General features: G+C 41.2%; 1 protein-coding gene across 1 annotated transcript in view; it reads right to left on the minus strand.

Moving 5' to 3' along the window:
- The window catches only part of exoc2 (exocyst complex component 2), a 236411-nt gene that overhangs the window by 23923 nt on the left and 186314 nt on the right, over positions 1-26174 (minus strand). Inside the window, exon 23 of the mRNA XM_055651664.1 lies at positions 16252-16393. Coding sequence (XP_055507639.1) covers positions 16252-16393 — 142 coding nt within the window. The remainder of the gene's footprint in view (positions 1-16251; positions 16394-26174) is intronic.

The following is a 26174-nucleotide window of genomic DNA, read 5'->3' on the forward strand; positions in this document are numbered from 1 at the left end:
GTCTGAAGACTGCCCCTAAACACTACATTTACAGGAACAAGGGGTCATAAGCCTCCACATCATCCAGTAACCCACAACCTCACAACATATGAATTGCAAAGTGTCATGTTTGTACAATAAACACACATAATTCACACAAAGCAATGAAGGGATTTTTAAGCAAGAGATACAAATGCAACATTGACAGCAAAAAAGGTCACTAGAGTAGGTTGATTACGGGAACTTCAAATCTAAGATGCATAATCCAGCATGATACATAATTGGTCAGCGAAACAAAGTCATGTGCTTGATTAAAAGTGCTAAAAGAACTCTAGATCAGGCAGCATCTCTGGAGTGAATGGCTAATGAGCCTTTAATGTTTCGGAACTGCAGATGCTGGTTTAAAAATACACCGAAGATAGGCATAAAATGCTGAAGTAACTCAGCGTGACAGGCAGCATCTCTGGAGAGAAGGAATGGGTGATGTTTTGAGTCTATCTTTGGTGCCTTTAATGTTGTTGGCTCCAAAGAAAAATTGCAAAGGCTGCAAAGAAGAATAGACAATAGGTGCAGGAGAAGGTCATTCGGCCCTTCGAGCCAGCACCGACATTTAATGTGTTCATGGCTGATCAACCCCAATCAGTACCCCGTTCCTGCCTTCTCCCCATAACCCCTGACTCCGCTATTTTTAAGAGCCCTATCGAGCTCTCTCTTGAAAGCATACAGGGAACCTGCCTCCACCGCCCTCTGAGGCAGCGAATTCCACAGACTCACAACTCTCTGTGAGAAAAAGTGTTTCCTTCTAAATGGCTTACTTCTTATTCTTAACCTGTGGCCCCTGGTTCTGGATTGCAGCGGGATTGTGATCAACTGGTAAATGAGCCAGGGAATGGCAAATTGAATTCAGGTTATTGCGAGGTGCAACATTTTGGGAAATCAAACCAGGGAAGAATTTTCACAGTTAACTGCAGGGGCCTGGAGAGCGTTGAAGATGAGGGATCCAGGAATACAAAACATAGTTCCCTGAAAGTGACATTACGTGATGGAGGAGACTTTTAGCATGCTAGCCTTCATCAGACTGGGCATTGAGTATAGAAGTTGGGATGTTATGTCAGTGAGGCCACACTTATGCCTTAGCATCTACAAACTTCTATGGACTGTGTCTTTGGTGCACTATGGACTTTGTATTTTGTCACTAGTTTTACGGCTATTCATTTATTTAATGTATCTGTGTATTGTGTTTACGGACCTGTTAAGCTACTGCTAGGAGTTTCATTGTTTCAATGTTGGTACTTATAACAATTAAACACCCTTGCCAAGGAAGACTGTGTTCAGTTTTGGTCACCTTGCTATAGGTAATATGCCATTGGGCTGGTAAGAGAAATTATTCTTGACGATGTTGCCAAGATTTGAGGTCTTGAGCGATATGGAGAGGTGGATGGGCTAGACCTTTTGTTCTTGGACCACAGGAGGCTGAGGGGTGATCCTATAGAGATATATAAATCATCAGTGTATAAATGAGGTGTATAAATTATAGAGTAATGCACTTTTTAACCTAGGATGCGAGAAACAAGAACAAGAATGCATAGGTTTAAGGTGAGAGGGGGAAGATTTTAATATGAAGCAGCAGTGCAACTTCGTCTACATAGAGGGTGATGGGTATTTGGAGCAAGCTGCCAGATGAAGTGGATGACGTAGGTACAATAAACCCATTTAAAAGTCATTGGACAGATACGTAGAAAGGAAGGTTTTAGAGGGGTATGGGTCAAACACAGGCAAATGTGACTCGTTTAGATGGGCATCCATGAGCTGGGCCATGTTGTATGCTCAATGTATCTTTGCCCAATGGCTTATTGGAGAAATGCTGCAATGACCTTCCTGAATTTTACTGGATAATCGCTTTTTGGAGGGTAGTGACAATGGAAGATCGCTTGAAGATGAAGAAAAGAGCTGGCCATATACAATCTTCCACTTGTAAAACAAATATACTAACACCTTCCAATTTCCTTTTCATATATGCCTAAATCATATTGCTTCAAAGTACATTTTAGCAATGTTGGAGAAGTGACAGATAATTTGAATATAGCAGGCTGTAATGGTAGATAATCTTGCTTAGCAATGATAATGGAAGGATATTCTCGCCTAGTCCCATATAATCTAGGACAAGGGGATAAACATTGCCTTGGAATTTTTACACAGCTCTCTCATCTTTGCTTCAGTTTCAAGTCTCATCTGCCTAGATCTAGCCTTCATCCATCATAACAATTTGGAAAGTCATACTGAATTGAGAGTTAAATTGAAATATACAGCATGGAAACAGGCCTTTGGGCCCACCTCATCCACGACTACCGATCATACACCTATTCACACTAGTTCTATGTCATCCCACTTTCGCATCCACTCCCTACACAATGAGGGCAATTTACAGAGGCCAATTAACCTGCAAACTTGCATGTCTTTGGAAAGTGGGAGAAAACTGAGCACCCAGAGCAAACCCACGCGGGCACATGGAGAACGTGTAAACTCCATACAGCTACCACCCAACGTCAAAATCACACATGGATCTCTGGTGCTGTAAGGCAGCAGCTCTAATAATGTGCCACTGTGTCACTCTGCCCTGAAAATTTTAGGACAAATCATGAAAGAAATACAAAATACAATACTAAGAGAACCCCTGTGTAAGGGTTATATTTATGCTATTTGGCAGTCTCAAATGCAATTTGACAGTCCCAAGTGTAAAAGAAAACACTGTTCAGAATGAGTGATCTCTTTCTCCAATATAAATAATATAAAGGCTAATGTTATGGAATCGTGTTTATAATCAGATCTCTTTGGGAAAGAGCGCCCTCTAAAGCACACAGGGCAAACTGCAAGATGATCTTTACAGAAAAATACTTACCTTCCACAAATTAGCAGCTGAATTTCTCAATTTAGCAGACATTGAAATGATAACTGAGGAACTGCAGCATTCGGGAAAAAATAAAACAACTATGAAACAAAAAGAATGTAAATGTTGCTCAATCTCTTAAAAATGAAAACCCAAATAAACCAGCAGTATTTTAAATATTATAAAAGTGGAACTTCAAGAAAACCTTCTTGAACACAATTTCTGAAGCTAGTTTCAAGATGAGGCAAAGAAAGGTTGGGAAAGAAATAAAAGTTAAAAATAACATATTTTACAACATTACTTCCCTCAGTGAGAAAATACAAAAACAATTCTACACCAATAAATTAAGTTTAAATATTTCACGATATTTTCACTTCAGGTTCATTATTATGTTCAGATTCAATTCAACATTTTCTGGATCCATAAGCTGCCCCAAATGTTGTTAAAAAAAAACATACCTTGCTCACCACTTTCTGATCCACAATCCAGACCCTAACATGGGGTATCTCACTCAATTTCAACCAAAATAAAAGATTTGCTTCCAATGCATCAAACATAAAACATTATATAAGAACTACTGTACGAACGTAGTTGCAACAGGCAGCTAAACCACCTAGATTAAGCTAAATGCCTATTGTGGAACATGCCTAGGATCTGAAGAAGGATCTCAACATGAAACATCACCCATTCCTGCTTGGCCCACTGAGTTACTCCAGCATTTTGTGTCTTTCCTAGGATCTTCATGCCTACTGTACACTGTCTGAGTGTTAATCCTGGCCAAATTGGAGAGGCTAGGACCCTAAAATTGAGTAAAGGCTTCTGGGCTGCTAGGCCATTTGGTCAATTTAAAAGTGCTTTCTGTAGAAATGGAGACAAACTGCAGAATGGTGCCAGTTTGTCCAGAGCCTAGATCAGAGCTGTAGGAAGAAAATGGGAACATCTGCAGACCCTGACAATTAGGTGCAAAATGGATAGAATGGATTGGATGAATGCAAACCAGACATACACATTGTACGTAATGTTGCAAAGCTTTACTTTGCTGGATGTTGATTGGATTAAATATTGAGCCTTGTCCGGTTTTCTTGCATATCAGGGCACATGTTGCGATGTTCGTTTCCTCAGAGAAACACTGTTTAAATACAATGCATTAGCCACTGTATTATTGGGTTAGGGAAATGTCTGCCATGTACGTGGTTAATCGATATCTGTTATTGAACTATAAAGAGACCACCCCTATGTGGTTCGGTCCCTCGAGGTCTGGGTACCTATAAAAGTCCGCTACCACGAGGTCCTGTGTCGGTCTTCTGGGAGAGCGCTTAGGACTGCGTGACCTTCTGGAGTGTCTCTGTTTGAGCGAGGCCAAGAGGGCTTGGTCAGGCAGATACGAGGATCGAACCCACGGTGGTTAGGTACAGTAGTTGAACTGTAATTGTGTTTTGTCAAAATAAAGTTTAGATGCGCAAGTGCTTGACTCAGTGATTTATGACTGAAACTGGACTGGGGGGGAAGCTTAGAACGAGGTATTTACATGAGCAGCACCAATTCTGAGCCAGAAAACGTCCTCAGGTAACTTTCTAACTCATTGTGTTCATAAGTTCATAAGTTCTCACATTGCTATTTTGCATTTTTGAAAAATTGTGCAGTTGAGTAAATAGTGCTGGCGGAACTGAGGTGAGGAATCTCCACTTAATCAACAGTTATGGGCCTGTCCTTAGACTTTTTCGGCGACTGCCGGCATAGCACGTAGCAGGTTGCCGAAAAATTTCAACATGTTGAAACATGTGGCGACCAGAACAAGGTACGACTGTTTGGGCGATTAATCACGACAATACAAGCTTCAACCCGCGACATGTCGCCGGGGTGTCGCCTGTATGGTCATGAGTAGTTTCCTCAGTCGCCCAAAGAGTCGTAGTATCTTTCTGGTCGCCGCTGGATTTTCTTTCGGTGACTTGCAACGACCTATGACGGGTGCCAGCAGTCGCCGAAAAAGTTGCGTAAGTGGGACAGGCCCATAGCTGCTGCAATGACCCATTACTCATCCCATTAGAGAAAGTTCTGAATGACAAAATGTCACCAGCTCATTTTTGCAGCAGCAAGGGAATTTTCAGGAAAATGCACTGTTTCATCAAGGCAAACAGCAGTGACAAAAGGGCAGATAGATTGCAAAACCAATAATTTCATTTGTGGGAAGCTCATTCTTTACTTGTAGTTCTGTAAAATGCTATTAAATTACAATTAGATCAAGCAGACACAGCCTTGAAATATAGTAACTTCCTCATGGGCTTTCCAATAGCAGCCACATTCATGAAGATTCACACATGTTTTATGGAAATCAATTATCTGTCAAAGGTGAAGTTGCTCTGGTGAATCAACACACTTCCTCAAACAGATTTCTGTGAAAAATGTGAATAAAATAGATTGGAGGCACTACATGAATTTACAGCCTGGTCATAACAATTGTCAGTGTTAAACAAATATGATAAGTAAGTACATATTGTTTCTGGCTTGAATTTTATGTATTTGCCTAGTTTTCTTTTATACAAAAAAATCTTAATGTTGATTGTAGCAACTGTTTTTTTCCTATTTTCCCTGTAGTATGCATTAACTATATATATGAATTAAACATCTTCCAAAATATGAAGTTGGGAAGAGATTGACATATCCTATTTTTAAATACATAGTTGAAGTGTGTACCTTTCAAAACCGGCCAAGATAATGTAATGAACAGTTAACTTTTTGCAGCATGGCCAAGCTCAGTAAAGTGACGTACGGTATGGTGTCACTTTTGTGATGTTGGTACAACAATATAGTGGTAGTAACTATTCAGAACCATTGCTGCAGATTTAGATGGTCTAGATGTTGTGGGAAATGCACTACCTTTAACATTATTGAGGTCTTTCATCAGAGTTTGTTCCTTAATTAAAATTGGGCTGTTTTGTTTACAATCACATAACAGTCTGAAGGCAAAGTCACTGAATAGATTTAAGAGGGAACTAGATTTCTGGGATAATTGCCAAGACTGTGTTGCTAGGCGCAGCAGGTTCAGAGGGACGAAAGGCCTAACCACATTCTTATTTTTTATTAAAGGGAGAATTGATGGTTTTAGAGGTTATCATGACTAGCTTAGTGTCTTCCAGTCCTTTAATTCTCATGTTAAATCTAGACCTAGTTATCTTGCTATAACCTCCCTGTATCTAGATTGCTTAGAGCCATTAATTTTAAACCTGCACAGTAATGTAAACTCTGCATTGCAAACAGTAAATGAGCTACACAGTGTATTTTAGTAATTTACCTCATATTTATTGCCCTTCTACCTGCTTTCTATTCAGAGGTAGAAAGTAATCATTTTCAGGCCAGTTATAAATTATTTGTTTGGAAATTGGCAAATAAAACACGAAGATCTCTAACTTTATGTAACTCTCTTATTCTGTTTGTATATCAGAATGAGGGAATTTCTGCTGTAACTCACTCATTCACCTGTGCTTCTGACTGAGGTTTTTCACCCTCCATAATCAGAGCCTGACCTGACAGGCACATCCCAAAGCCTAGTTATTAACAACATATCACAGACAAAGGAGAATAATTGCCTTCTAACTGACCCCTTCCTGCATATGACCAGGTCTTTTCTAAAATAGATATTCCTTTTGACCTATCTATTCCTGTCAACAACTTCAAATTATCACTTTTTGTTTCTCTATCTTAGTTCTGACAAAGGGTTACTTACCTGACTAGTTCTCTTTTTATTGCCTTACATTCTGCCTATTCTGCTGAATGTTTAAGTCACTGGATGGATTTAAGAGAGAGTTAGAAAGAGCTCTAGGGGCTAGTGGAGTCAAGGGATATGGGGAGAAGGCAGGCACGGGTTATTGATTGGGGACGATCAGCCATGATCACAATGAATGGCGGTGCTGGGTCGAAGGGCCAAATGGCCTCATCCAGCATCTATTTTCTATGTTTCGAGAAGATTCTGTTTTTATCTAAAATATTATTACCTCTTTAAAAAATTAATAACAGGCCAGATGACCAGAAACTACTAGCACCTACACAATTTAATATTCCAAACCAGATTATGTAATCCCCCCCCAAAAAATTACTTGTAACCAACCTAAAAGGTATTGTCTTCCGACACTATAAGGTGAACAGTTAGCAAGGCTGGATGAAAATAAAGTTAAGACAAAGTTAACATTTTTCCTGACAATTCACTGCTTGGGGGAGTGAAACTCTGTCTCCGCTGGTTCATTTCTAAATATTCAAGGTTGACTATCATGAGCCACGTCATTAACAGGATTTTCTACAGCATTATCTATTATCTGTAAATGGCTGTATGAGGAATAATTCAGAGTATGATAATGTAACTAACAATGTTATAGTGGAGAGCACAGTTAATGCAGCAATACAAAAACAACTTCCAGGTAATTTCTGCATTGTTGCTTGAATCAAATGCGTTTCGATGCTACACTGTTTTACCTAGACTTTGTTGCCATGATGTATCATATTTCACACTGTTTGAGGATGGTGTTGGAGCCATCAAATATTTGAGTAACATTGCAAAATCCATATCTAATAATAATAATATCTTTTATTGTCATTGCACATAAGCGCAACGAGATTTGGTTTGCAGCTTCCATCCGATGTCATAACATAAATAACTAATAACATTTGGATTTAGATATCCTGGATTGTAAAAAGAACAGTAAAATAGTCAAAACAGTTCAACAGACTAAAGTGCAGATGTGTCTGTGCGACGTGACCATCTGAGGGAGACAGTCCAGGGGGGATGGGGGGCACTCAGCAGGGCCGGTTCAGAGGCACTATAGCTCTAGGAATGAAGCTGTTCCTGAGTCTTGAGGTTCGGGCGTAAAAGGCCTTGTAACGTCTGCCGGAGGGAAGTAGTTCAAACAGTCCATTACAAGGGTGTGACGAGTCTTTATGGATGCTGACGGCCTTCCTGAGGCACCGTGTGTGGTAGATGCCCTCCAAGGCTGGTAGCTGTGTCCCAATAATCCAATGCGCTCTGTGGACGACGCGCTGAAGAGCTCTCCTCTCCGCATCCGTGCAGCTGAGATACCACACAGAGATGCCATACGTTAATATGTTCCCTGTGGTGCAGCGGTAGAAGGTTGTCAGCAGCTGTTGGGGCAGACCAGTCTTTTTTAATGTTCTCAGGAAGAACAGTCGTTGCTGTGCCTTCTTGACCAGCGCAGCGGTGTTGGTGGACCATGTGAGGTCCTCTGAAATGTGAGTGCCCAGAAACTTAAAGCTGGACACTCTCTCCACACTTTCCCCGTAGATGGAGATTGGGGCTTATTCTCCATTATGGGACCTCCTGAAGTCAATAATCAGCTCCTTGGTCTTGGAGGTGTTTAGTGACAAGTTGTTATGTGTGCACCAGTCCGCCAGGTTCTGCACTTCCGCTCTGTATTTTGTTTCATCACCGTTGGTGATCAGACCAATCACTGTTGTGTCGTCTGCAAACTTCACAATGGTGTTGGTGTCGAATGCAGGAACACAGTCGTGAGGTGAAAAGGGAGTAGCTCATGGGGTTTAGTACACAGCCCTGTGGTGTGCCGGTGCTAAGGGTGATAGTGGAGGACAGATGCGGAACTCTGAAAGGTTTAACTCTTCAATTGGACAGGAACACGTGCTCAATCAAATACATTCCCATAATTGATTGTGAAGATGTTCTCTGCATTTGTAATCCATAAAATTATATCAATAATTAATTTTATTAGATTGTTCTTAAAATATTACATTTATTATATTAAAATATTGCGATACTTAATAGAAATCAGCAATATTTTTGGTATACGCTGGTTTCTGGAATTTGGTTCTCAGAACTTAGAGAAAATACAGAGATTACGGTGAAATTTAGCTGAATGACACCTGAGATGGCCAAGTTCTGCTATGTGAAGAGTAAAGGGGCTGTCCCACTTTCACGACCTAATTCACCATTTTTACTCGTGGACATTTTTCATCATGCTAGAAAAAACGGCACAACCTACTTGATGCCACGAGTGCCTACGACTAGCATCACGGCCTGCTACGACCTACCTACGACCTCCTACGACCATGCCTCGAGCATGAGTCAAGGGCAAACTTGGCAGAGGTCGTGAATTAGGTCGTGAAAGTGGGACAGGCAAAGCATTTTAAGGAGAAGCATTTTTTTAAATGAAGTTTAAATGATCCCTTTCCCCAAAGCCTATATGTAATCTCTGGTTACCTGCACCAACCATGCTCAACGTCTGTTGTTAAATCTGCCCCTGTTTCCCATTCCGACTGCATCCACCAATCCACCTCTCATCACTTGGTTCCACCCGTTACGTACGTTCCTGCCCCACTCCCTCACTTCTTTATACGCACTATCTTCCCTCCACACTTTCAGTCCAGAGGAAGAGTCTAACACTGAAATGTTGACAGTCAATTTCTCTCCACAGATGATGCTTGACCCACTCAGTTCCTCACACACTGATTTTTTTGTGCTAGTTATACAGTAAATGCCATGACGCAAAGCAACAGTTTCTTTGAGCTTACACGAGTCATTTGACTTGAATTGCGAGGGAAAAACAAAAACTTAGTGCTCAAGGCATCTCAGTCAATGACACAAAATTCCAAGAGATCATCTGGTCCAACCAGAAAAAGGTTTGATCACAAAATACCCAGTTTATCATTCCAGCGACAAAGTGCTCACAAACTAAATCAGAGAATGAAAAAGGGGGAAGATTAGAACTCAGGGAATGGACCATATGTGACGCAATTCAATCACTCTTCCTCTCACTGGATGCATTGAGGGCCCTTCACTTCTTCTTTCGACGCTGCCCTGTCAGCTGTCCTCCACCATGACCTTCTGACCCTTGGATGAACTTATTTGCATATTGAGCACTCCACTCATTTCTTCCAAATTAAAGGTGCAACGATGGGAATCTGCGTGAATCCAAGAAATATGTAGAAGGGTCTTTGCGTCAATAAAGTCTCCATCCTCACCCCTTTTCTTATGACCCTTTTCACACAGAGAGTGGTGAATCTCTGGAATTCTCTGCCACAGAAGGTAGTTGAGGCCAGTTCATTGGCAATATTTAAGAGGGAGTTAGATGTGGCCCTTGTGGCTAAAGGGATCAGGGGGTATAGAGAGAAGGCAGGTACAGGATACTGAGTTGGATGATCAGCCATGATCATATCGAATGGCGGTGCAGGCTCGAAGGGCCGAATGACCTACTCCTGCACCTATTTTCTATGTTTCTATATTTCTATAGCAAAAGGATTTGAGTATAAGAGCAGGGAGGTTCTACTGCAGTTGTACAGGGTCTAGGTGAGACCACACCTGGAGTATTGCGTACAGTTTTGGTCTCCTAAACTGAGGAAAGACATTCTTGCCATAGAAGGAGTACAGAGAAGGTTCACCAGACTGATTCCTGGGATGGCAGGACTTTCATATGAAGAAAGACTCGACGTACTCGCTAGAATTTAGAAGATTGAGGGGGGATCTTATACAAACTTACAAAATTCTAAAGGGGTTGGACAGGCTAGATGCAGGAAGATTGTTCCCGATGTTGAGGAAATCCAGATCAAGGGGTCACAGTTTAAGGATAAGGGAGAAGTATTTTAGGACCGAGATGAGAAAAACATTTTTCACACAGAGAGTGGTGAATCTGCGGAATTCTCTGCAACAGAAGGTAGTTGAGGCCAGTTTATTGGCTATATTTAAGAGGGAGTTAGATATGGCCCTTGTGGCTAAAGGGATCAGGGGGTATGGAGAGAAGGCAGGTACAGGATACTGAGTTGGATGATCAGCCATGATCATATTGAATGGCGGTGCAGGCTCGAAGGGCTAAATGGCCTACTCCTGCACCTATTTTCTATGTTTCTATGACCCTGAAGATTTAATTTTTGTTGTTTCCCACACTCAACTTTTACCACCTATTTCCAACCCTGCTTGCACTTTCAGATGGCACATCTCTAAATCTCCCCTTCACCTTTTCAACTTTTTTGAGGATAAGTTTGCAACCAATATCCTTTATGAGCCCACAGACTTCCACAACTATCTTGAGTACACGTTGTCCCAGGCTGCTATAGGCAAGGAGTCCATTCCATTCTCCTAGTTTGTTCAGTGACAATGTAACGGTTTTCTGATGATGACATTCTACATCAATTGCTTCACAGATATCTTACCATTTCCTTAATTGTGGGTTCCTTATGATTATTATTTGTTGGGCTCTCAAATATGTCTTTTCCATTTTGTGAACATCTATTTTACCAATCCTCAATATCCTTGACCAAAGATCGAGTTCCTCTTCTCTTAGCCTTCCATCTCACCGGCCACCACATTCAATAGATGTTCCTTCAGAATTTCCAGCACCTGCATCAGAATGCTTTGTAGGTCATCTCCACTTAGTCCACATGAGAGCACATGAGGTTATTGTCACTTTAATGCTCTCCATTCCTACTCCAAACCATCGCTGTCTTTGTCTTCCTGCACTGTTCCAACTAAAGCCAAATGCAAGCTTGAAAAACAGTTTTTTTTTTCTTTCAACTCGGCATGTTACAGTTGACAAGACTCAGTAATTAATTAAATAATTTCAATCAAGCAATCTTTCACTTGACAACAGAACTGTTCAACAGAGCTGCCCAATTCTAATGAAAAGTCAATTACCTGGTCACTAAGAATTTCCATCAATATCCTTTTAATGGTCAAATTTCCAATATTTGCAATTTTGCTTAAAGTATTACTGATGCTTTACAGAAAGACAACTTTTAACATTTCATTTGCTGTGTATTATTGAACTTTCTATTTTGTTCTGATCAAAACTAGATTAAAATAATAAACACAATTCTGAGAAATACATTCCAAAGAGAAAGCAATGCTACCATTTGTCAGTAGAATGGTTTGAGTTTTAACATCTAGGCTAAATCACCATATCAGCATTTAAAGAAATTGTCACATTGACGCATACATTAGACTATGGCAATGCGATTGGAAAGTTGCACTATTTCATATTTTGTTCTGTTATCAGGTAATTATTACTGAATTGAATTATCCAGAAAATGTGTACAAGCTTAGAATAATCTGGCTGGGAATGAAAGGAACCAAAGCAGCTAACTTGTCAGTTTGTTACACTTAACAGCTTTGAAGTTTAGAAAGTTGTGGGAAGACCTCTGCTCCAAATTAGTCCTGAAGGACATCTGCAGTGTTGGAAATGCTACGGTTTGAAAATATTAAACTATGATCTGCCTGTTGTGGAAAGTACAGTGGGACATTAAATGGTCTATGGCATTGTTAGGACGTCACAAGAAATATATTGTGTCATTCAACGCATTTAAAATTCACAGATCATGCATTCATGCTGTGTTAAATGTACAGTCGTTGCATGCATAATCATTCCACTTTGAGCTGATCAATAAGAAAAGGTTCTTTTGGTATGCCAAGATGCAAAACAAATGCATTTTTTCTTCTTTTTTTATCACAAAAAAACAATTGTTGGAAATCGTGAGGAAGATAACAAAATAACCACAATGTTAACTCACACATGAACAAATCTTTCCAAATTCCCAATAATTCATATTGTTTTTGCTTCTGCATGATCATTAAAGCAACAAAGTTGTTGTCTCAGATGTGATCTCATTAACAACCACTAGAGGACAGATTTCGCCCACTGTACTTAACTATGGCCATCAAATTACTGTAGACTCCCACACACTGCTAATTGGTTCACATTTCCAGTAATTTCCTCTTTCAGTATGAGTGGTCAGTTATGTGGAATCCTATTCAAAGCAATATTTCAAACAGATAGGAGAGAGAATCTACCATCAAATGCAGATCACCTGCACAAGTTCTAGGTAAAGTAGAATGAGGCACTGAGTAATTTGTCAGCAAAATAAAAATTGTTGAAAGTTATTATTCAGCATAGAGGATATGAATGAATAATCACTCTTCTCAACTGCCAAGAAGGGGAATGCGTTCAATTAATTATAGAAAGCAAAATTTGGGTTTTGACTTCCTTGGCACAATTATAACTTTTTGCATTCATTTCCAAATACAATTTTGTATTTTCTTTCAAAAAACATTATTCATAAAATACATGACATCCTATGAAAGAGTCTGTTGCACCAAATTTTAACTACTTCCTTAGAAAGTTTAGAGGGGTGGAAGATTGCAACCTTCACGTGGTCCGTCCTGTTTCGACAAATGAAATCAACCCGGAGTGCATTATCAAATAAGATCAAATAGAACAAGTTGCCCTACAACTTTAGGATGTGCATGCCATACGCAAGAAGAAGAAGAAGAAAGTTTGGAAAGTCTGGCATGTCCCCAACAACCCTCACCAACCTCTACAGATGCGCCGCAGAAAACATTTTATCAGGATGCGTCACAGAATGGTTTGGGAACAGCACCATCCAATAACGATAGAAATTTCAGAGAATTGACGATGTTGCCCAGACCATCACGCAAAACAACCTCCATTACATGGACTCCATCATTGCTTCACGGTGCCTTGGCAAAGACCAGACTCACCCCGGTCACTCCTCCTTCTCCCCTCTTCCATCAGGTAAGAGTTACAGATGTTTGAAATCTGTCCCAGATTCTGGGACAGTCCTTTTGTCAGCCAGGAACCTTTCACCAGTGTGGTCCTGACGTCCCATCTACCTCATTGGAGACCTTTGAACCATCTTTAATCAAATTTTATCTTGCATTAAATGATGTATCCCTTATCCTGTATCTACGCTGTGGATGGCTTCATTGTGATCACGCAGTCTATTTGTTGACTGGATAGCACGCAACAAAAAGTTTTTCCCTCCAGCTCAGTCCATGTGACAATAATAAACTAAACATGACATAGTCACATAGTGTGGAAATGGGTGCTTTGGCCCAACTAGATCATGTCAACTAGCATGCCCATTCTACATTAGTCCTACCTGCCTACGTTTGGCCCATGTCCCTCTGAACCTATCCTATCCATGTAACTGTCCAAATGCTTTTTAAAACATTGTGATAGTACCTGCCGCAACTACCTCCTCTGGGAGTTTGTTTCATATCCTTCCACCCTTTGTATAAAAAAGTTGCCCCTCAGGTTCCTATTAAATCTTGCTCCCTCACCTTGAACTGAAACCATTGAAATTGCATGGAATTTTCTCTGTTAAGTCATGGATTTCTGCACCCTTTTAAAAGTGGACTATTTAGCTTCTCTTTTCCTGCCTCTCATTGTTCTTCGTAGCAAAATGAATCATTGCACACTTCTCTGCAATCATCTTTATCCGCCATACATGCTGTCATTTCATCCTTCTTTCCTAATAGACTCTTCCTTAATAGGTGTTTTAAACCTGACATGTCCATCAACCACAATGCTCTTATCAACTCTCTCTGTTACTCCATCATAGAATTCCAGCTGTATCAGATGTGATTTAATTTGCTATTAATGCCTCTGTCTAGACTTTATTGACATATTCTTGGCCACTGTATTTGTGACAATTGTATTTGTTTCAAATGGCATCTTGAAATGCTTCCTCAACATCAGCTCTTAACTAGATTGGCCTTCAATGGCCGAGTGCATGCTTCAGTTTAACAAACAATGTAACAACTGCAACCCTGCTGTTTGACTCCTATGAACATAGATGATTGTAAAATTAAAGCAGAGGCTCTGGAACCACTACATCTCCTTCTATCAGCAACGTACAATGTATCTTATCAGGACCCAGAAAACATTTCCATCTCAATTGTTATGAGATTTATCCACCTTTTAATGTAGCATTATCTAATCCAATTTCATTCCCATGTCTATCTTACTGTAACCAGACCTTATTCTCAAGTTCTAGCTTTGGATGCCCTTTGGAGACATACAGACATAAAGCTATACAGCACAGAAACAGGGCCTTTGGTTGGCCTTTACATGCCTACAGAGTTGGCATACTGGGCTGGTCCCATTCACCTGGATTTGGCCCATAACCCGCTAAACCCTCCTGTCCATATATTTGTCCAAATGTCTTTTTCCACCATGGCAATGTGTTTGATCCCTATGCAATTTCACTTTGAAAACCTTTGAATGCACTACCCATCGATTTTTAAAATCCTAATCCATGTGAACCAAGACTCATTGTATTTAGAAAATGATGGACTCAACTTCCTGGACATTCCACAGGGATAGGAGAGCTATCCAGGAAAGAGGCGTGTCCACCTTTTGTCTTTTCATCTCTGTCCTTTGTCCAACCAGCTGTCTATCAAAAACCACCCTCACCTGTGTCCACCTATCACTTACTTACCACTTTATCCTTCCCCACCTCTTTTCCAGCTTTCTTCCCCCGACCACAATCAGTCGCAAGAAGCATCCCGATCTGAAACGTTGCCTATCCATCTTCTCCAGAGATGCTGCCTGACCCACAGAGTTACTCCAGCACTTTGGGTCTATTTTGTAAACCGGTTTCCGCACTTCCTCCTGCCTCCAAGGAATTGCATATGCGCAGCCATGACCGCCCCCCCCCCCCCCTTCCCCCCACAAAAAAACCATGAGAACCATTGGCAGCAAATGTTTAGAAATTGGAAGAAAATTAAAAAATAAACACATTGAAGAACTTTGACAAAGTTTAAGACTTATTCCACGTTTTCTCTCTAATCTTATACATCGATGGTGATCACGACTAAGCATTCCACAAAAAGCTTTTGTTATTTTTATAAGCCACATACTAGTGTATTGAGTCAAATAAACAATATTTGTTGCCAAACTACTCTTCTAAGAGCATTCATAAAATGTACCAGGAATATTTGCAGCATCAGGAAAAAAAATCTAATATTAACAAAGCATTTGCTTTGCAAACGCTTTAACACTATGCACTACAACTGCCAACACAAGTTTAAAAATCATCTTTTGGATCAATACATTCTAAATAGTGGAACAATTGGATGAGGGAAAACGAAAGGTGCTCAATCTGCTTGATGAAATGCTAATTCAGAGACAGGAGTCCTTCCAGTTAGAAGATTAAAATCGTTCTGAAATCTCACACTTACAATATGGACACTGCTTAAATTACCCCAACAAAGCATGACTTATACAATAAACTTACAGCATCAAAATGACTCCTAGTATTACCACCGCATAAATGCTTGACAATTTCTTATATCACGATTTTAAAGGTACTAATCTAGTTAAGTTAAATGGAGTTAATGTCTATACTAAATTCTGCCAGACGAACCAAACTTAATTGTCACCCACATTTGCACTAGTAATTTCAAGTTGAAAAAATATTAAGTCTAACAGTTCATTAAAATTTACATGCACAAGAAACTTTTCTCAAGTACTATCATAAAACATTGCCGGTAAATTAATAATGGGTAGACATTATATTAAGATTTATTATTATTTTTTTTTTTTGCAGAAGTACAGCAGTAGAATATTGCATACCTGTAGGCGTAAGACAATCCTTCCAGTCAAAATATCCAGCATAAATCCCAGGCTCAAGAGAGCCAACAATTGGATCTGATTTTAGTTCAATATAGGTTTCAAAGAGTCTCTGGTCCAGATTCTTCACATCATCAATGCTAATCTGCAAACATCACATAATAAAATCTTTAGAGTTTAGCAGCATTTATCATAAATAACATCCAAGATCAGTACTATATACTTATAGCCCAATATCTTAAGTGATGGTGATCCTGTGGCAGGACTAATATGCCTCAGCAAGGGAAGGCCAACCAATCAGTTCCTTTTTTAATGAAGCATGAATGAAAAAAAATGCATTAACATATATACTCCCATTCCGAATCTGACCTTGCTGTCCTGGGCCTCCTCCATGGCCAGAGTGAGGCCCACCGTAAATTGGAGGAGCAGCACCACATATTTCGCTTGGGAAGTTTACACCCCAGCGGTATGAACATTGACTTCTCCAATTTTAGGTAGTCCCTGCTTTCTCCTCCCCTTCCCAGCTACCCCCTCAGCCCACTGTCTCCGCCTCTTCCTTTCTTCTCCCCACCCCACCCACACATCAGTCTGAAGAAGGGTCTCGACCCGAAACGTTGCCTATTTCTTTCGCTCCATAGATGCTGCCTCACCCACTGAGTTTCTCCAGCATTTTTTATCTACCTGTTCTTTACTCCATGTCTCATTAAGAAAATCATACATACCTTGTCTATCACTTTGTGCAAGAAGGAACTGTTGATGCTGGTTTAAACTGAAGATAGACACAAAAAGCTGGAGTAACTCAGCGGGGCAAGCAGCATCTCTGGAGAGGAGGAATGAGTGACATTTTGGGTCGGGTCTGATGAAGGGTCTCGACCCAAAACGTCACCAATTCCTTCTCTCGAGAGATGCTGCCTGTCCCGCTGAGTTACTCCAGCATATAGTGTCAATCTTCTTGTCTATCTCTTTGTGTGGAAGCTCCAAATATGTCAAGGCAAGAGTGTTTTATTTTCATATGTCCCAGATAGAACAATTAAATTCTTACTTGCTGCAGCACAACATAATATATAATCATAATAAATAATATAACAAAAACTCAGAAATAAAAGAGCAAGCAATAACAATGCATTAATTATAATAACAATCTATTGTAGTTCATTGTAGTGTTTAATAGCCTGATGGGTGTTAAAAACATCATTGGGTCTCTGCATCAATACAACTGTTCTGCCAACAGGCTGATTTTTCCACCACAGGAATTTGTGTTGATGCTCAGAAGCCAAGCTGGCCAATGAAGGTATAATTGCGGATCAGAGGTTTTTCCAGTGTGCTGTTTATTGCAGTAAGAATGTGCTGCACTGTTTAAGCCAAGCTTCCTCCAACGCTAAGCTAATGAGATTTATCCTATCTTGCAGGAACTGCATAAGCATGTGTTAAAGCCAACCTAAAGGGCCTGTCCCATTGACGCGACCTTTAAGCGACTGAGAGAAGGGGAGGGAAGGGGAGAGAAGGAGTGGAGACACTTTTAAGAAGCCAGACAACTTTTAATAAAGTTTAGCGGGCGTTTAACCTAACGGTCGGTTTTCCTTGGTCCTGAGAACTCCAATGAGCCAATTAAAATGCCCGGTCAGCGAAGGAGATTGCCTATGGCTGCCTTTGCCTGCAACTACATAGCAACCCCACTACCACTGCACTAGGAGTTCAAAAGAACCATGCCCACCAGTTTTTACTTGCGGAAAATTTTTCAACTACAGGTATCTGAACATTTTTCCTCGACCAAACTAAGGCTGCGAGTATGCGGGAACTTCCCTTGAGCATGAAGGAGAGTTCCAGTGACCTCATAAGACCCCCTAGGACCACGTGTCGACCATGCTGCCAGTTTGAGTCGAGGGCAAACTCTTCTAAACTCGCAGATTAGGTCGCCGCAGTGGGACGGCCCCTTCCTTAATCATCCTAATCTCACATATTGCTTGCACCTATTCACTCTGTCTCTCCTCGCCGTCTCAGTTTATACAGATTGCTGAACAGACAGATTTCTTATCATTGCACTCATCATCCAGGATAAAGAACAGGATTAATATCCAGAAATGTAATGATACCAGCCACATAAATACTGTGGTTAGAAGAGCAGATAAGGGGCGAGGCAGTATAAGACTAATTCCCCCAAGGCCATTCCAAAGCACACAACAAACAAGGCAGCAGTGTGCTACCACACAATTTCCACTAGTCTAGGTGATTGTGGTGGCAGCAATAATTAGGAAACTTTATGTTCCGTTTTGAGACTCTTGCTGTCATCACTCTTTCCCTCCACCACTAGGTGAACCGCGGTCACGTGCATTTTATAAGGCGCTCATTGTGGTTTGGCAAACTTTTACAAACGTGATCTTCTGCCACTTAGAAAAAAAAAAATATTCAGGTGCATATTAAAACTGCACCTCCATTTTCCTGCAAATCACACCCAACCCGTCATTTAAAATGCATTACATAAAACATAGAAAATTACAGCACAGGAACGGACCTGCAGACCACAATACCTGTGCCGAGCATGACGCCAACCTAAACTAATCTCATTAGCCTGCACTTGATCCACACCCTTCCATTCCCTGCACACCCACGTGCCCATCTTAGAGCATCTTTAATGCCACTATTGTATCTACTTCCACACTGCCCCCTGGCAGCACGTCCCAGGTATCTTAGGGGTAAAAAAAACCAACTTGCCCCGCACTTCCCCTTTAAACTTTACCCCTTTCACCGTAAAGCTAAGACTGAAGAAGGTCCATCTGTCTCCTCAGATTCTGGTGAACTTCTACCGCTGCACCATCGAGAGCATACTTACCAACTGACCGGAAAGCACTGCAGAGGGTGGTGAAAACTGCCCAACACATCACCGGTTCCTCGCTCCCCTCCATTGAGTCTGTCCAAAGCAAGCGTTGTCTGCGAAGGGCACTCAGCATCGCCAAGGACTGCTCTCACCCCAACCACAGACTGTTTACCCTCCTACCATCCGAGAGGCGCTACAGGTCTCTCCGTTGCCGGACCAGCAGGTCCAGGAACAGCTTCTTCCCTGCGGCTGTCACACTACTCAACAATGTACCTCGGTGACTGCCAATCACCCCCCCCCCCCCCCCCCCCCCCCCCCCCCCCCCCCCCCCCCCCCCCCCCCCCCCCCCCCCCCCCCGAACACCTCCTCCCACAGGAAAACACTATGACTGTACTCATGTAAATAGATTTATTTATTGAAATCATATAATCAAATCGCTCTTCCAGGGAGATGCTAACTGCATTTCGTTGTCTCTGTACTGTACACTGACAATGACAATTAAAGTTGAATCTGAACCTAAATCTGAGTCTACTACAGAGACAACGAAATGCATTTATGACATTTCCACTCTGGGGAAAAAGGTTGGACTGACTATATCTATGCCTCTCATAATTTTATATACTTCTATTAGGTCTCCCCCGAGCCTGTAACACTTCATAGAAAATAATGCAATGTTTGTCCATCCTCTAGTTACAGCTTATATCCTCTAATCCAGGCAGCAGTTATAGTAAACATCTTTTGTACACTCTCCAAAGACTCCGCACTTTTCCTGTAATAGGGCAACCAGGCAATATTCCAAATGAGGCCTAACCAAAGTCATGATTTCCTTACTCATATACCCATTGCTCCGACTCATGAAGGCAAGCGTACCATATGCCTTCTTTACCACTCTATCAGTTTGCGTTGCAACTTTCAGTGAGCTATGGACTTGGATCCCTAGATCCTTCTGTGCATTAGTGATGTTAAGAGTCTTCCCATTAACTGTATACTTTCCCCTTACATTTGACCTCCCAAAGTGCAACACCACATAGTTAGAAACATAGAAAATAGGTGCAGGAGTAGGCCATTCGGCCCTTCGAGCCAGCACCACCATTCAATATGATCATGGCTGATCATCCAAAATCAGTACCCCGTTCTGGCTTTTTCCCCATTTCCCTCGATTCCCTCAGCCCTAAGAGCTAAATCTAACTCTCTCTTGAAAACATCAAGTGAATTGGCCTCCACTGCCTTCTGTGACGGAGAATTCCACAAATTCTCAACTCTCTGGGTGAAAAAGGTTTTCCTCATCTCAGTCCTAAATGGCCTTAAACTGTTCTTAAACAGTTCTTAAACTGTAACCCCTAGATCTGGACTCCCCTAACATCGGCACGATTTTTCTTGCATCTACCCTGTCCAATCCTCTAAGAATATTATATGTTGCTCGGCTTAAACTCCGTCTGTGATTTCTCCACCCTTGTCTGTAGCTGTTCTATATCCCACCGTATACTTTGACAATCTTCCTCAAGATCCACAACTCCAACAATCATGGTGTCATCTGCAAACTTACCAATTAACCCATTCACATTCAAGTCCAAGTCATTTATATTTATCTCAATTGCAATCAGCCATTTGACCTCAAAATTCTGGATCTCCTTGCAGAACGGTAAAGATGGATGTAGCTCAATTAGATGGCTCATTTCCCCCCCCCCCCCAAAAGTTATTATAGAAGAAAATACATACTGGTCTTGTCAGCAATTACCTCGCCCCACAAATAATTGAATGAATAGGTAGTCCATTTTATGACGACTGCATTTAAATCCAGGAAAATGTCAGGATTGCATTTTTATTTTCATTCAGTTAAAACTGAGCTTTTGTTACCTTCCCTTCTTCCATAAAGACATTTATTCGATACATATTTAAATATTGGACAAAAGATAAAGCGCAGAATCTGGAAAACTTTACTTTAAAGGTTCAAAGGTATTTTATTGTAACGTGTACCAATTAAGGTACAGTGATATTCGATTTACCATACAGCCAAACTAAAAAAAGCAACAAGACACCCAACAACATAAAAGTTAACATAAACATCCACCACAGGATTCCACATTCCTCACTGTGGATGAAAGGCAATAAAGTCTAATCTTCTTCCCTCCTTACAAATTGTAGGAGTGCAAATGATTTAAAACTCGCTGCCATTAAGGACAAAGGAAACAGAGTTGATCAGGCTCTCAAAAGAGATTCTATTTGGAGTAAGCGGAGAAATGCAAATGACTGGAGTCTTCAACCAAGACCGGCATGATAGACCTAATAGATTCCTATGATTCTATGGTGATTCAAAGTTCAATTAAATATAAATTATTCCCTTTCAGTGCAGGATGTAAGTTAGCAAAGTTACAGAAGTATTACTTGGATCGTTGGGCAAAATATGGCAAATGATGATAGTAACTGTACTGGTCAGAAGCAAAAAAAGCACAATAAGTACGGGAGTCACTCAGCAAGTAACTCTGGAGAACCTGGATAGGTGACGTTTTCAGGTCAGGACTCTTCTTCAGACTGATTACGGTGGGGGGGGGGGGGGGGGGGGGTGGTAGAAGACTGGAAGAGAGATGGGGGCAGGACAAAGTCTGGCTAGTGATTGGTGGATACAAAAACAAGGAGGGGGGGGGGGGGGGGGGGGGATTACTGGAAAATGGCTAGATAAAAACCAGAGATGAAAACACAACAAGTGTGAGATGACGAGATAGCAGTGGAGCAAATGGAGCAAATTTTGAAGCCAGAGGAAGGCGTATAAGTGGAAGGAGATGGGGGGGGGGGGGGGGGGGGGAAGAAATGGGTCTGCATCCAGGTGGGCAAAGGGAAGAGAGTGAGGAAAAGATGGGGGCTGTTGGTACCTAAAGTTGGAGAAATCAATATTCATACTGTTAGGTTGTAAGCTACCAAAGCAGAATGAGGTTGTGTTCTTCAGAGAAACTAAGGGACTCCCCCATCCTCTCACAAAAAAAACAGTCCAGCCGCAACTCCTGCTCAGTCATCACACAATGTTTTCCATGAAAGAGGGGGTTGCAGTAATTCATGATTCAGAGAGTAATTACAGTTTAACATGCGTTACATTTTCAAAGTAATCGATGATAATAAGTCACAATAACAGGATCTGGTTTAGGTTAATCAGATCGTTAGTAGTCGTTTTTTTGAACTGCTTTCACCAGAAGTAGCACTTCCAGTATTAAGCCCACGTTCACACAATTATTCACCACAAATTCTTTCCATTTCAGTTGAAACAGTTGTTCGCCATATCATTCTCACACATTGCTACATTTTTTGACTGGTCAGGTCGGGATGATTAGCTGAATTTTAGCAATCATTTAAAATTAAGCTGGCTTTATAACTTTCTGTGGCAGATGTAGCCAATAGGAGTCTGAGAGGTTACTGGTTCAGCAATGCTAAAATTGGCATTTGTAAAATGAATTTTTTTACAGTTTTTAATATAATTAACAAAAGTTGACAAAACAAAAATCAAGATTTTTAAGGTCATCTTCATAAAGTTGATGCTTAGCAGGTGCAATATTTTTTATTAGTTACTTTTAAAAATTGAAATATAAATACAATCAGTAAATTAATGAACACCAGGAATCATCTTGTTAAACAGAGACAAAGGTGTCCAAGCCCATTATTCTCTGAAAGTGGCAACATATTTCTAAACAGTGACAAACATGGCATATGGTCCACCGTATGCCTTCATTGGTCAGGGCACAGAACAGAAGAGTTAGGATATGATGTTGCAACTTAACAAATCACTGGTTAAGCCACGCAGAGTATCGTGTGCAGTTCTCGTCACCAAGCTATAGAAAGGATGTGATTGCACTCCAGAGAGTACACCAGAATGTTGCTGGGTTGGAGGGCAAGGTTGGCTAGGCTGGGCGTATTTTCCCTGGAATGAAGGAGGCCGAGGGGTGACCCGAAAGAAACATGTAAGATTATGAGGGGTAAAGATACGGTGGATAGTGAAAATATTTTTTCCAATTGTACGGGTATAGGGAACAAGAAGGTCTAGGTTAATAAATTTTACATGCTTAAGGTGAGAGATAAGAGTTTTAAGAGGGATCTGAGGAGTAAGCTTTCAAAAAATCCCCAATAAGTGGTTGATATCTGGAACATGCTAGCAGAGGAAGTGGTGATATCAGATACAATCACTATTTAAAAGAAACACTACCAGGGCAAGGGCATAGAAGGACACGGTCTTTGTGCTGGAAAATGGGGTTAATGTAGGTGGGGAAACTAGGTCTGCATGGACATGCTGGAAATCAGATAGCTTTTATGGAAAGATTACGGGTGCTATAGTTTGCACGTTCTCTCTGTGATAATGTGGATTTTTTCAGAGGGCACCAGTTTCACCCACCTTCTGAAAATGTGCAGGTTTGTAGGTTAATTTGTAGGTAAATTGCCCCTAGTGTGTCGGATGGAAAAGTGGAATAACATAGAACTCGTGTACAGCGATCGATGGTTGGCATGGACTCCGTGGGCCGAAGGGCCTGTTTCCATGCTGTATCTCTGAACTAAACTAAATATTTCCCTCATTTACCTTTGCAACCAACCTTTACAAACCCAATCAAGGTTTAGGTTTAGGTTTATTATTGTCACGTGTACCAAGGTACAGCGAAAAGCTTTGTTTTGCATGCTAACACGATACGAGGGGAAGAAGTGGTTACTGAGACTGGTGGTGCGAGTTTTCAAGCTTCTGTACTTTCTGCCAGACAGGAACAAGGAGTAGGCCGAATGATGAGGAAGGGACAGTCTTTGATTATGTTCACTGCTTTTCTGAGGCAGGGTGAAGTGCAGATGGAGTCAATGGTGGAAAGTCTGGTCTGTGCGACGAACAGCGCTACATTCACAACTATCTGCAATTTCTTGTGGTCTTGTGCTGTTCCCAAACCAATCTGGATGCAACCCGAGAGTATGCTTTCAATGAACCATTAAGCTATGTGCAAGATGAAAGGCCATATACAAGGAGTATCCATACCCACAGAATAGTGAGATTAATTTCTGCTCTTAGTCTCAGTGCTCTCCAGTGGCAGAGCTCAAGGTCAGATTGTCTGGATCCCAAGTCCAAAAAGTTCTTTGTTTTGTGCCATAATGTGCAGGCATGAAAGTCAGGAACACACAGACCCATGCAATACTGGGAGTGGAAGCATGAACCAATTCAGTGCTGCAGCTGATACCAGAACAGCAGCACAAAAACAACACAACAGATGTTTGGCAGCACTGTTCACCGACTACACCAAACTAAAACACAGGCCCATTTAGATGTGCAAGACTGTATTGTTTTTAGATATTGGTATGAGCATAACAAAATATCACTAATATATGAAGTATCAAACCAAAGGATTGGAATTCTATTAATCTGTAAAATGTACTAAGTGATTTCTATGAAGCAAATGGTAAACTGGCAATGATGGCTGTGTAAGAAGGAACTGCAGATGCTGGTTTAAACCAAAGATAGACACAAAAAGCTGGAGTAACTTAGCGGGACAGGCAGCATCTCTGTAGAGAAGGAATGTATGGCGCATCATAACCAAAGATAGACACAAAAAGCTGGAGCAACTCAGTGGGACAGGCAGCATCTCTGGAGCGAAGGAATGGGTGACATGTCGGGTCGAGATCCTTCTGCAGACTGAGATTCAGGGGAGACGGAGTCTAGAGATATGGAAGGGCAAGGTGAGAAAATGACAGATCAAAGCAGACGATGTTAAAGGAAATGTAGAATGGTTCATTGTTAGCTGAGGGAAAGGTGACAAGGAGGAATACAAACAGTAAAACTAATCAGAAGGACAGAGAAACTAGTCAGAGAACAAGCATGGGGGTGGGACGGAAAGAGAGGGAAAGCAAGGGTTACTAGAAGTTTAAGAAATCAATATTCATACCACAGGGTTGTAAGCTGCCCAAGTGAATTATGAGCATGACATAGTGCAAAACTATTGTTTTGGGCTAAATAGTAACGTGTTGAGTCTTTAACATAAGTGTAAGAAGTCAATAAATTATCAAAGTTAAAGAAAGATTACTGCACTGGAGTGAAATGTCCATCTTATTTTTAAACATAAAACTTGTATTTTTGGAAACCATCATAACGAAAGTCATAACATAAAGACGGGAACGTGTTTCATTTAACAGAAAATGATTCATTTTTATGAAGAAAGGAGTAAACACCATCATTCACCACAACATTTTTTTTAATTTGAAAATCTACTCGGACAATGATATTGCTATTGCTGTTGTACTAAATGAATATCACTGCCAACGTTCAAAAGAAGACTGCTATTTTTGCATTGACATTGTCAAGAAAATGCTAACAACGTTTTGGAACTTACGAGGAGGGGAATTCTAGATAAATTCAAGGAGGATAAAACATATTTAGTCATGTATGATGAGAAAAGGTTAATTATGGTTAACTAAGGTTGATTAACAGACTACAGGGCTTTTAGGAAAGAGTGAACATAAACTGATAGAATTTGACAGTGATAAAGCTTCCTTAATCAACATATAGAAGGTCCTACAGGAGAGAGCATAAAGGGCCTGTCCCACGAGCATGCGACTGCATGCAGCAAGCGCGACCAAACCGGAAGCGGGGGCCGCGCGGAGGTCGAATGAGTGACGTGAAGTTCGAGCGAAGTCCGCGGGAAGTTCGCGCGTAACTTACGAGGTCAAGACGCTGTGTACGCCGTCAAGATGCTGCGTATGCCCATCTGCATACGGCTCGTTGCCTCACGGAATTTTTGAACACTGTCAGTTTTCCGCGCGATGTTGGGACCAGCTCCGCACAACTCCATACGGCTCCGGCGATCGAAGTGGGACCGGCCCCGCGTGGGCGTACGGCTCAAGTGACCACGTTAGGTCGCTATTGCCGCATGCAGTCGCATGCTCGTGGGACAGGCCCTTAATATTGATCCTTCTCTTAGGGAACGAGGTAAGTGACTGTCAATGGGCAAGCAGTTTGGGACCAATGACCATAACTCTGTTAGCTTTAATGTAGTTATGGAAGAGGACAGGACTACCAAGGTTACTAGAGAGTATTCTGAGGGTTAGATACTCATGTATTCAGATTGACAACGACTGAGGAGGGATAGTCAGTACAGTTTTG

Source organism: Leucoraja erinacea, chromosome 2 (assembly GCF_028641065.1).
Source record: "Leucoraja erinacea ecotype New England chromosome 2, Leri_hhj_1, whole genome shotgun sequence".
In the NCBI taxonomy this organism is placed as follows: domain Eukaryota; kingdom Metazoa; phylum Chordata; class Chondrichthyes; order Rajiformes; family Rajidae; genus Leucoraja; species Leucoraja erinaceus.